This window comes from Delphinapterus leucas, chromosome 9 (assembly GCF_059928025.1).
Source record: "Delphinapterus leucas isolate spDelLeu-1000000601 "Yukka" chromosome 9, BTC_Dleu_Yukka2, whole genome shotgun sequence".
In the NCBI taxonomy this organism is placed as follows: domain Eukaryota; kingdom Metazoa; phylum Chordata; class Mammalia; order Artiodactyla; family Monodontidae; genus Delphinapterus; species Delphinapterus leucas.
Genome location: NC_143137.1, coordinates 46,936,964 through 46,949,342, shown reverse-complemented (window position 1 = coordinate 46,949,342; position 12,379 = coordinate 46,936,964). Strand labels below are relative to the sequence as shown.

The window sequence follows — 12,379 nt, the reverse complement described above, 5'->3', positions numbered from 1 at the left end:
AGACTACAAAGGCCGGCCAGACAAGGATCCTACCCCCCAGGAAGCTTTTAATAAAGTAGGGAGGTCAAATATGTTCCACAATTGCGACCAAAGCAAGACAGAGCATCTGCCATTTGAGAGGTGCAGAGAAAAGACTATAGGAATTCAACAGAAGGAGAGCCGATTTCTGGCTTGGGGTTCAGGAACGATTCCCCAAGAAGGTACATTCTTCTTGAACCTTCACGGTCTGTAGGAGGTCCAGCAGGGAGGGATGGGAAAAGGCCAGTGCTGGCAGCCCCAGTGGTTAGGGGATGAGGTGAGGCAGGGTTACGTTTGTGACAGGGACAACAGGAAATATGTTTGGAAAGGGAAGGTGGGAAGGCTTTAAATGCTAAGCTAAGCATGAATGCTAAGTTAAAACAAAATGGTAATCTTTAAGCCTAAATAGACTAAGTTATCAAGACTCCTTTCATCCCATAAGTACTCTACTGTTTGAAGAAAGAAGGTCGAAATATCTTTAAAAAATCCCTACTTCTCAAACAGACTTACAGATCTTTGTAGCACCAATATTCCCGTTTTTACCAGCAGATAGGCATTACCTAGAAATAAGGCCGTACATGAGTGAATAAAATATATGAATGAATTTTCTTATTGCTTCATTTAGAGGAATGCTTTGGAAGGTCCACAAACAGGTTCCTGAGTCTACTGAGGAGGAGGTTAGCATCTTGTTTCCTCTACCTTCTGCTAATATATTGATATTAAACATTTTTGCAAGTAGCAGCGAGCCATTAAGCCTCTGAAACTAAGTTGATGGTGAGCGATCATGCCTGCTGAGTTTTCTCTGTTGGTTATGACTTTAACAATCCAAGTTATTGATTAACTTTCAGATTTTAGTACTGAACCTAGAGCTTTCCTTTTGTTCTTCAAAATAATGGACTTCAGGGTTTCTGTCCATCTCCTACCAATTAGCTAAGCCTCCCCAGTCATCCCGTTTCTACTCAGCAAGCGTATTTGTTGGTCTTGTATTCTTCTGACCTCTGGGCCCAGTGGAAAAAAAACCTATTTTCCATCTTATTCTACTTTTGTACACAGGGTGCCTTGGGGTGATGCCTTCACAGCAAGTGTCCCTCTGTCCCTTCATCTGTCAATTGGGAATAAAAAAATAATCTACTTCACAGGGCCATGCTTTACTTTCTCTAACTAAGGACTGTAAAGCTCTATGAGGGTAGATATCATCATCCAAACTGCAGAAATAGAATTTGACATCCCTTTGTGAGACTTCTGAGTGATGAAACCTGTTGGCATATTTCTTGATTTGGGACAAGAAAGATACAAACCTTGGGCCGAAGATGAGCATTTCCCCTGGTAGAACAAGTCACTGCTGATGAGTTAGTTATCTCCAGTTATCTCCAGTGGAGAAAGCAAAAGTTGTTCAAATCATAGATTCCATCTTTCAAGTAAAAAATTTACAATCACTTATGGAGCACAAACTGTATACCAGGTACACTGTGACTTTACACCTCTCATGTCATTTAATTTTCACCACGCCCTACGTTATCAGGAGTTTGGTTGGGGGTGGAGAAACTGAACCTCAGCAAATGTGAGTAATTTGCTCAAGGTCCCACAGCTAATAAGTGGCAGAACCAGAGTTTGAATCCAGGTGTTGTCTCCTTCAAAGCCCAGAGGGAGACAACCCTACTAGGTGACATAGCCAAGTCAGACAGTCCACCAGCTAAAGATTACTAGTCAGAGAGGTAGGTGATGCCTTTGGTCAGAAGAACTCTGAAAAAAACAGGAAGTTCTATTCTGACAGAGAGGTCAAGGTTGTGATGGGCCATATGTCCTTGAAGGGCTCCACATTAAGCTGCATCAAGACTGCATTACACAAAGAAGAAGAAGAATGGAAGGGGGGCGGAGTGGAGGTGCTTGGGTCTCCGTATACCAGGCTGGGATGTTTCAAGTTCCATGTAGATGAGTGTCAGGAGGACTCAGTCCAATGTGACTGGAGAGTGCTCCAGAGCCCTCAACTATTCTACAAGCTGCATTAAAAACAAAACAAGGGCTTCCCTGGTGGCGCAGTGGTTGAGAGTCCGCCTACCGATGCAGGGGACGCGGGTTCGTGCCCCGGTCCGGGAAGATCCCTCATGCTGCGGAGCGGCTGGGCCCGTGAGCCATGGCCGCTGAGCCTGCGCGTCCGGAGCCTGTGCTCCTCAACGGGAGAGGCCATAACAGTGAGAGGCCCGCGTACCGCAAAAAAAAAAAAAAAAAAAAAAAAAAAAAAAAGAGCCTTATTGGGAACATACACTGGGATGGCATCCTGGAGGGAATTAAAAAAAAAAAAGTTTAAATCAACTAGAAAATGTGACATGGGTGCATACTGTGATTATTCAACATTTATTATTCACTGTGTGTTAGGTGCTTCGTTGAGATGGACCCCCTAGGATTGGCTGTGCTGTTCCTGTGTCACTCCTGATAATTTTAAAATTGACTATGTCCTTTTAACCATGTTTTTAAAAATTGAACAACCACAATGTGAACAATTTCCACTTTGCTACATAATGAGAGTACTTTCATTCCTTTAATGTTTGCTTTTTCCTTTGACCTAACAATTTCTGTTCAAATTTCACAGTTTTCTGTGGCTTCAGGAATGAAAGAACCGATTACCCTGCTGGGAGCGTGAAATAGACTTAAAAAATCTGCATGATATTTCCTCCCAGTGAAATTAATTTAGGTTTAAATACAGGAGTAAAGTACACACCTTGTGCCAGAGTCTCTTTCTCTCACACACCTGAGTAGTTTTATCCAGAAAGGGCACAATTGGACCTGCTGCTAAGTCTTAAGTCTTTTGTGAAGATCCTTTGCAAGACTGCAGTGTGAGAACCTCTTTTTCTTTGACACCCGGCTTTGTGTGGGCCTGATGGCATATCTGGAACGTCTCTATTTCTTTGAAGGCCCATCTCAAAAGCGCAGTGGACCCGTCGGGCACTGTCCATGGCTGGGGTACTTACGAGCAGCCGGATTGGCTTGCCGGGTGTTTTGAGGGTATTTTAGGAAACGCACCTTCTTGCAGGGCAGGAATCCTCAGCTCCAGAGCGACAAAGGACAATTTGGAGGGGAGTGCAAGGAGCGCTCCATAGCCGCTCTGGCATCCCAGGCCCCCTTACGCCTAGCATCGTGTCCTTAGTGACTCCGCCTTCGCCCTCTGGATCGCACCCCGGCTGTCTCGCTGCTCCCTAGTCCGGCCGGGCGTCGCGAGTCCCGCCACCTTCCCCCACGCCCCACACCCGGTCGCCCTCAAACCTTTGGAGCCGCGCTGCGCACCGCAGCCATGCTCGCCCCGCGCCCCCCAGCAGCTTCCCCGGCACCTCGGGGTCCGGCTCCCCGGGCCAGTGTCGCCCCGCCCTGCAGCCCACAGCCTCCCCCTCCAGCCCCCGTCGCAGAAGCTGTCAAGCCCGCGGCAGCTGAACCAGCCCCCGAGCTCCCGCGTCTCCTCTCCTTCCTTTGTGTGCGCGCGAGCGGAGTTGGGGAGGAGGGAGAAGGGGGAGGTCGCTCTGTCTGTCTGTCTCCCGCCGCCTTTGCCCGGGCAGCTTGAAGTGCCGCCGGGGAGGCGGGAGCCGGGGGGAGGGTGCGGGGAGCCGGCGGGGCGTCTCGGGGCCGCCCGGGCGCCCTGGTCCCAGCCGCGCGCTGGGGAGCGCGCACCACAGCTGGGGCTCAGCTGGAGGCACGATTCGTCTGCTCCGGCCGCCCCTCGGCCTCCCTCCGCTCCCACCTACCCTCGACACTCGCAGAAAAGCGTGCGAAGGCGCCGAGAGTGACGGAAACCACAAATAAATAGCGGCGGCAGCAGCGCGTCATCTGGCGGAGCAGGAAGTGCAGGCAGAGTCCGGAGGCTGGTGCTTTCTGCGCGTCCCCAGGACTTTGCCATGGGCTGGGGGCCGCGGAGGCTGCGAGCTGCCGGGCCAGGACAGCGGCGGCGGCGTCCGCACCGCGGCTGAGGGAGCAGCGTCGCGCAGGGCGCGCGGAGATGGCAGCGTCCAGCAACTCCAGCCTGTCCGGCTCCTCGGTGTCCTCCGGTGAGTTTCAGCCCGTCGGGCGCGATTGCCCCGCTGGGTCTGTCGCCCGCTGCCCTCGCCCCGCACTCTGGGATGGAGAAAGCCTACCTGTGGCCGTCTTGCCCGCTCCCGGGGTGAGGGCAGGCGGCCGGTGTGACACTTGTTTGGCTGGCCAGCACCCTCGGTGCCCACAGTACCTCCGCGCCTGGCGTCTGACAGCGCAGAGGTGGGGGAGCGGGGCGCCCTTAGTGTGCAGACGCGGGGGTTCTGGAGATTTGGGGAGCAGCAGGCGAGAAGCGAACCGGGTAGGGGCAGGCTCGCACTTTCTGGCGCCGCTGGAACCCGGGCTGGCGGGGCGGGGAAGGTTAGGGTGACGCTGGGCGCCCCGACCCGCTGGCTATGGGGTGCCCGCTCCGCGGGATGTCCAAATTCAAGGCAGTGGGGAGCAAACCCTCGCTTCTCGCAGACTTGATTTTCTTTGTTTGTTTCAGAAATTAGCTCCGTGGAGACCCACGCTTGGGGTATGGGTTTGGGATAGAGGTAATTCTCTTTCTGGTTCTGATCGAAGCGAGTTAGGGGACGCGAGGTCGAGCCAGCCTCTGACAATTTGCCCGTTTGCAAGTGTGTGTGTGTGTGTGTGTGTGATTTTCCTCTATGGCCTCTTGGAATATGTTCTGTGATTTTACTTTCCAGGCATACATATTTTTTTTTCCAAGTGCGGCCGAGGAAGGAGGGGCTTCTTTCAGCTTTTCTACGTTGAACAGCGGGCCTAATTGAAGAGAACAAATTGCTAATGAATCTGAAGGAGTAGGAATCAATAGAAGCAGACCCACTGGATTCTGAGTATGACAGGTTTCTAATCAGGATGATGCATGAGGTAGAATTCTTCTACTTCGCTAGTCATTGAAAACTTTAATGACAAACCCTAAAGTGTTAGCTGATAAGACATTTAGTGTAGTTTACAGTATTCATGGGTCAAGAAGGTCTTGAAGTCCTAATGGAAATGCTTAATATATCAATATTGTATTAATTCCTATTGTGTGTGTGTTTTAAATTATTTACCCAAAAATTAAACTCACCAGAAGAAACACTTTGTTGGAGGCATTGGACAGCAAGCCAAGCATTAAGGAACCATATCTCTAGATGTGTGACTAATTAAATCATAAATGCAAGGTGATTTGACTAAGGTGCAGTTGTGACGTGGAACAAGGTGATCACTTGAAAGCCATTTATTATCTTTTTTGGCAGGTTTTAGTTCCAGGGAAATAGCGCTTCCTTTCTTGATCACTGCCAACTAATGAAAAGCACAGTGTTGTTATGTGTACGATGTAGTTGAAGTTTCTGGTAGTAGCGACCAATGGGGCAGAACAGTCATGTCTTATTAAGAGCAGCAACAAGTTGACCGCCTGTGGTTTTAATTCTGAGAACTCAGCAAATGCTACAGCTTATTTTTAGTGCCCCCAAACCACTGCTGCTGCTTCTCAGTTCATGTTGGTTGACTAACATTGAATTTAAAACACAGTGATGTTAGCTTATGATTAGCATATGGTTATCCCTCTCCGAAAATGGCCCACAAGAACATGAACTGGTGGGGGAGAGGTGACGAAGGGAAAGAAGAAAGGATAAAGGACAATAAGGCAGTGTTATCACATGATTTACTGAAGGTATAAATTACAGGTGCTGTGGCATCTGAATTTTCAGATCTTGATGAAAGATCTCCTTAAGCTTAAGGAATGTTATTGAAAACCCTAACTCAGCCTTAGGAAGAATACATGGGTTTGAAGCAGCACAGTATAAGCTTTAGATGATGTTAATTGCTTTGTAGATAGAATAGAGATGCTTGTGATGGTTCTTTTTTCTGCTTTAGTTACCACTGTTTTAAATCCTAATGGAAACTGGAAAATTATGCGAAAGCTTAAGTTCAAAAAGTGGGCAGAGGTATATTTTTTGGTATGACTCGACCATGGGCCATGAGCTTCTATTGGCTAATTCACCAATTAATCAGGCACTTTGTCTTGAAAAATTTGAGATCCAGAATTCTCTTTTTAAGCTCACCATCGTGTGGATCATGAATAATTCAGGCGACACAAGCAATTCACACCTGTGGGAGGTGTTGGGTAGGAAAGAATAGAGTCTGTTTGTGGAGGCAGCTGGGTTCTCTCAGGCAAAGGCCAGAGTCTGAAAAATTAGGACACTCCATCAATCTATTAATCACCATTTTGGAGGGCCTACTATGTGCCAGGCAGTAAGTTATAAGCATCAGATTCAAGGAGGTTAAGTGAGGAAGATAATTTAAAGGATTCCTTCAAGTTCTGAAGTTCTGGGATTATTGTCCTTGAGTTTGGCTCCAGCAGTGGGTAACCTGGGGTAAGTTATTTAACTTCTCCAAGCCTCAATTTCCTCATCGATAAATGAGACTGATGCTAATAACAGGAACTATTTCATAAGAATGTCATGGGGATTAAGTGAGATAACGTGTATAGAGCGTTTAGCACAGGGTGTGGCACTTAATAAGTGCTTGGTGTGAATAAAGTTTGTTCCTTGGAGGAATGAAAAAGAAAGCTCTCACTGACTCAGACTTTAGGTACAGAAATAAGTCCAACACACATCAAATCTGCCTCTTACATTGCATGTTAAGTTTGGTCTTGAGGTTTGAGCTTCATTAAACAAGCATTTATTAAGTTTCTTTTAGGTTTCAAGCATACTCCCAAGTGTATGGAATAGAAAAATGCATCAGGATCCTTTCCCTCTCCATCCAGCAGCAGAGATGGACAAGCAAATAGCAATCTGTTTTCCATTTTGATAAAATAAGTTATGGGGAGGAGAGTGCAGGGAAGAGAGTGATGACCTCAGTTGTGAGGGGTCAGTAGGGGTGACATATGAGTTGAGCCTTGAAGGATGAGTGGAATGTTTTCAAAAAGCAGGGCACGGGAAAGGCATTTCAGGAAGAGGTAAGATCTTAGGCAAAGGTCTGGAGATAGGGAAGTTCATTGCCTGATTTTCAACTCCCTTCTTAGGGCTATTGACCTGTTTTCTTGGTGGTTCCTCTTCTCTGGACAGTTGTGCTTATAGGCCCATCAGCAGCCTCACGCACAGAGCTACCAGATCACTCACCTTTGGCGATATAGGACGCTTTCTTTCTGCTCAGGTAGCAATGGGTTTAATGGCACAGCTCTCCAATACCTTAGCACATACTTGGGCAATTGAGCACTGAGAAAGGAACGGTTGATTCTGTTGTGTCCAGGATGTGGAGAGGTGAACTTGAATAGAATACCATGGGTTAAACCTCTCTTAGAGGAATAGCCTCTATTTCTGGGAGGTTTAGGTTTGGATGGATTTGTGTGAAGAGTAAAAATCTAATAATTTACTCCTATTAAACTCAAAATTATCTGATTTTCCTGAGAATATGTTCTTACCTGCTGTTGTTGGACCACATTACCCAAGCATCTCATTTATTCTACATTACCAGCTGAGTCACAACAGATGAAATAATCAGGTTAAAATTAATTTTTAAATACATTTTCTGAGAACTCTTTAGACATGTGTTTCTGAAATATTCAATTATGTGTAAAAGAAATTGCTTTGGGGCTTCCCTGGTGGCGCAGTGGTTGACAGTCCACCTGCCGATGCAGGGGACACGGGTTCGTGCCCCGGTCCGGGAGGATCCCACATGCCGCAGAGCGGCTGGGCCCATGAGCCATGGCCGCTGAGCCTGTGTGTCCGGAGCGTGTGCTCCGCAACGGGAGAGGCCACAACAGTGAGAAGCCCGCATACCACAAAAAAAAAAAAAAAAAAAAAAGAAATTGCTTTGCCTTTGTTTTAATGATAACTGCTGGTGATTAAATTTCACAGTCACCTAGGTTGGCAGGAAGGTTTGATTACCTGTTTTATTTTAAATCGGGGGGGAAAAAATCCCTATCCTTAAGTTTTTAATCTAGCCTGTGGTACTTGATTATATTCTGAAATAAACAGTGGTTGACTTGCAAAGTACATTTCTTAATAATCATGAATTAGATTTGCTTTTATAATTGAAATAAGAACTTTTTGCATATTAGTCATGTGATCACCAAATGGATAATTTCACAAAGTAACAAAAACAATCAACTCAAGTAAAGTAATAGATAAAGAAGCTATGAGATGTTTTCCAGTAACTGAACAAAGTAAAATATTAAATAATAAAGGGACTCCTGGGATAAGAAGTTGTTAAGATTTTGAAAACATAAACACCCTGTATTATAGAAATGAAATCGACAGGGACTTCTGAAATTAAAATGCAAATAGAAAAAGGTAAAAATCAGTGTTATGTGCAGAGTCATTGAAACCTTAATTGGGAAAAGAACATTCCTGAATGGATTGAGGGATTTATTTTTCCAGATTCTCTACAACAGTAATTGTGTGCCAGGTAAGTAATGCCATTTTCTGCTGTCAAACTGGTGTTGATCCTAGAAATGGTAAATAGGAATTTTCATTACTTGTTATTGGCGAGTCACAACCAGCGGCATATACAAATCTTTCACATTCCTAGATGCAGAAGGCAAAATTGAACTACAGTAATGCTGCCAAGACTTATATACGTGTAATTAGAAACTCCATGGATCCAATACTACAAAACAGGGTATCTTTGTTGAAACAGACATTCGCACTGAGAAGTCTTCTAGTCCTTTAGACTTCAGAAATATTCAGTTATGTGTAAGCAAAGTATCTTTACCTTTGTTTTAGTGATAACTGCTGGCAGTTTAATTTCAGTCACCTGGAACGGCAGGAAGATTTGATCACCTTTATTTGAAATCGTGTGCACCAAAAAATTGCAATTTCAAAAACATCGCAAATATTTTTAAAAATCACAATCTAAAAGTCAATCCCCTGAGAGAAATCATTCACTCAGTTGAATATTATTTTTTGCTGTTTTTCTGGTGACCTTTCCACAGCTTATTTTAACTTATTAGATTTTCACTGTACTTTGTGGTACCTGAGATGAACCCAGTGATATAAAATCTGAGAGAAAAGGAGGCTCTTCTTAAGCATGACAGCTTGTTTGCAGTGTTTGACAAAGGCCCACTGATTTGTGTACTTTCGTTAAAACTCCAGATGCCCCCCCCCACTCCCACTAACCCTATGAAGAGTTTTGAATGACCTTGACATTTGTTCAACTTTTGGGGGATGCAAACCCCAGGTATTTTCTGAGGCCAGTCTCTGTGGGGTTTAACTGAACAATGTGTTCTTTGCACTGCCTCCTGGGGCTTGGCCTGAGTGTCAGTCCTGCTGAGGGCCTTCTGCTGCTCTGCAGGGTCTCCGGTTTTCACACAATGGTGAAAATAACCGGACATTAGGATTGGAAAACCTATACATGAGCAGTGTCATCTTGGTATGGTTTGGGAAAGCGTTTTCTGCCAGAAGGTTAAGATTCCTGCCAAGATAGTTAGATATAAAGAAAGAGAAAGGAACTGAGTGATAGACATAAGATTAATAGCACCCAGCTATCATTCACGCATGATTTATCTTTTATGAATGTATTCACATTTCATGGCTTCTAAAATATGTCATTGAATTTTCAAAATGAATGGTTGGCTTGCCTCTCTCTCTCTCTCTTTCTTTCTCCCTTTTGGTTTTCTCATCAGTTATTACGTTGGTCACATTTCTATTTAGAGATGTTTTCATAAACCCTGCCTTTGGTCTACTTTACTGTTAATAGTTTCCCAGTCCTCCAAGCACCTTGCTGCTTCTCCTTCCACTTGCTCAGTGGGAAAGGCAGCTACTGTTCTCACGTGGATTCTGGTCAGAGCGTCAAGATGTACGCCTCCATCTCTGGTGCAGGCTGGTGGGTGTGACAGAACACACTCATGTGTCTCAAAGTTACAAACGAAAGCAGAGGTTTATGTAAAGTTTCCATGGCTAGAGGAAAACCCAGTTGGAATGTGCTGAACCCACATGCAGTCTGCTCTGCCAGGGGACCCGTGTGGCTGTCCACTGGGCTCTGAGGCTGAAGATGGCATGTGTGCACTGGGGGAGAGCCATCCACCGCTGCTTGTGCGAATAACCTGCTTCTTCCCTCATTTATTACTAATTGAACACCTTCGTGGGGACCAATCTTCTAATATAGTCTTTACAGCATGGCCTAATGACAGCATGGCCTTGCTTCAGCAGTTTGGCCTGTCAAAGTCACCCAACTTCAGCCCATTCACAGTATCACCTCCACAGTTTAAAGTGTTATTTTCAATCATCCAGTGTCTGAGTTCCCATAGACATTCTCTAAGAAAGGTGTTCAATTAATAACCTTATTTAAAATGTCATCATCACCTCAGGTCAGAGGGGGCATTGATCAGATTCCTGGAATTGAGATGTCGCCCACTCACTGTGCAGGCCGCCAATCACCCCATGCCTTTGGTGGGCCTGTGGAGGAGAGCATTTCGTCGAGGAGAGAGGCGAGATGCCACTTGCCTGGCGTAATCAGATAGATCTGAATTGATACAGCCACTATGGAGAACAATATGGAGGTTCCTTAAAAAACTAAAAATAGAACTACCATATGACCCAGCAATCCCACTACTGGGCATATACCCAGAGAAAACCATAATTCATAAAGACACATGCACCTCAATGTTCATTGCAGCACTATTTACAATGGCCAGGTCATGGAAGCAACCTAAGTGTCCATCGACAGATGAATGGATAAAGAAGATGTGGCACATATATACAATGGAATATTACTCAGCCATAAAAAGAAACGAAATTCAGCTATTTGTAATGAGGTGGATAGACCTAGAGTCTGTCATACACAGTGAAGTAAGTCAGAAAGAGAGAAACCAATATCATATATTAATGCATACATGTGGAATTTAGAAAAATGGTACTGAATAACCTATTTGCAGGGCAGGAATAGAGACGCAGTTGTAGAGAATGGTTGGGTGGACACGGGGGAAGGGGAGGGTGGGATGAATTGGGAGATTAGGATTGACATATATACACTACAATGTGTAAAGTAGATAGCTAGTGAGAACCTGCTATATAGCACAGGTAGCTCAGCTCTGTGCTCTGTGATGACCTAGATGGGTGGGATGGGGGGTGGGTGGGAGGGAGGTCCAAGAGGGAGGGGATATATGTATACATATAGCTGATTCACTTCGTTGTACAGCAGAAACTAACACAACATTGTAAAGCAATTATACTCCAATGTAAAAAAAAAAAAAAAAGAATCAAATAGACCTGGAGAAACAGTCTGCTTCCTTGAGCTGGGGAGAGATCCCACCTTCTGAAATATGTCTTCGTTAGATGTTGTAGGAAGAGCCATAAATGTGGAATCAGAAGATTCCGGACATTTAAACCTTTAACCAGGATATTTAAACCCTTAGCCAGGGCACGTACATCTTTTACCAAAGCCCTTAAATCGTCTGTCAGAGCCCTTAAGCCCTTAACCAGGACCCTTAAACCATTAACCAAGGCCCTTGAACCCTTTACCAAGGCCCCTAATCTCTTAACATAGGCACTTTAACCAGATACTTAACCAAACCAACTAGCTAGCTATGTGGTCTTTGGTGAAGTTAGCCCCTCTGAGCCTTAAATGCCTCGCTGCAAACTGCAGTTGTGAGAGTCTGTTTCTGGAGCTGAGATGAGCATCGACAGAGGTGATAGAAGCATCCCCTCTGCAGACCTGGCCAGCACGCCTGCTTATTAGAGGCCAGTTCTCTTTTCCCTGTCTCCTTCCCTTAACGTCTCTGAGCCTCAGTTCTCTTGGCTGTAAACCAGAAAGAGTGATATCTGACGAATTTATCCCATGGGGTTGTCATTCCTGAAGTATTGTTTGGGAAAATGCGTAGTAAACTGTAAAAGCGAGTAACACTACTGAATGGCTGCTAAGTGTCATTCTGTTTACATTATCTCACACAATTTTCACAATATTTCTCTGAGATAGACATTATATCCCATTTTGTAAACAAAGAAATAGGTTCAGAGAGGGATGGGGCTTGGATTTGAGGTGATAGGATTAGAGCAAAGTCTTCCTAATTTCAAAGATCATGCTTTTCCCTCTTGAAACTTAAGGGGTTGGTTCATTTCTATCTATTTACAAAGTTGCTGACATTAGAGTTTACCGCTGAAATCCATGCTCATGGTTGACAGAGAAAATATAGTTACATACTTGTGCTTTATTTTGTTGCCCTCAGTAGTTAGCCAGACCCTCACCTCAGTCTGACCAAAGCTTATTCTCACCAGCAATACGAACTGGGAGGTGTTATCACGTCATTACTCTTCAGAGTGAACACCCAGGATATTGGACTTGTGAGTATCTATACTTGAGAATAGTCTTGCAAGGTGAAGGGTATATAGGTATCCATTGTACTATTCTTGCAACT

The 12,379-nt window shown here is 45.1% G+C and overlaps 1 protein-coding gene across 2 annotated transcripts in view; it reads left to right on the top strand.

Annotated features, from left to right (window-relative positions):
* Nucleotides 1–3,566: 3,566 nt before the first annotated feature.
* CHN2 (chimerin 2) overlaps nt 3,567–12,379 on the top strand; it is a 334,983-nt gene continuing 326,170 nt past the window's right edge. The window contains exon 1 of one of the 2 annotated variants that reach the window (XM_089917579.1): nt 3,567–4,052. In XM_089917579.1, coding sequence (XP_089773705.1) covers nt 4,004–4,052 — 49 coding nt within the window. In that variant the 5' untranslated portion in view covers nt 3,567–4,003. The remainder of the gene's footprint in view (nt 4,053–12,379) is intronic. The other variant, XM_089917580.1, reaches the window with a different exon arrangement.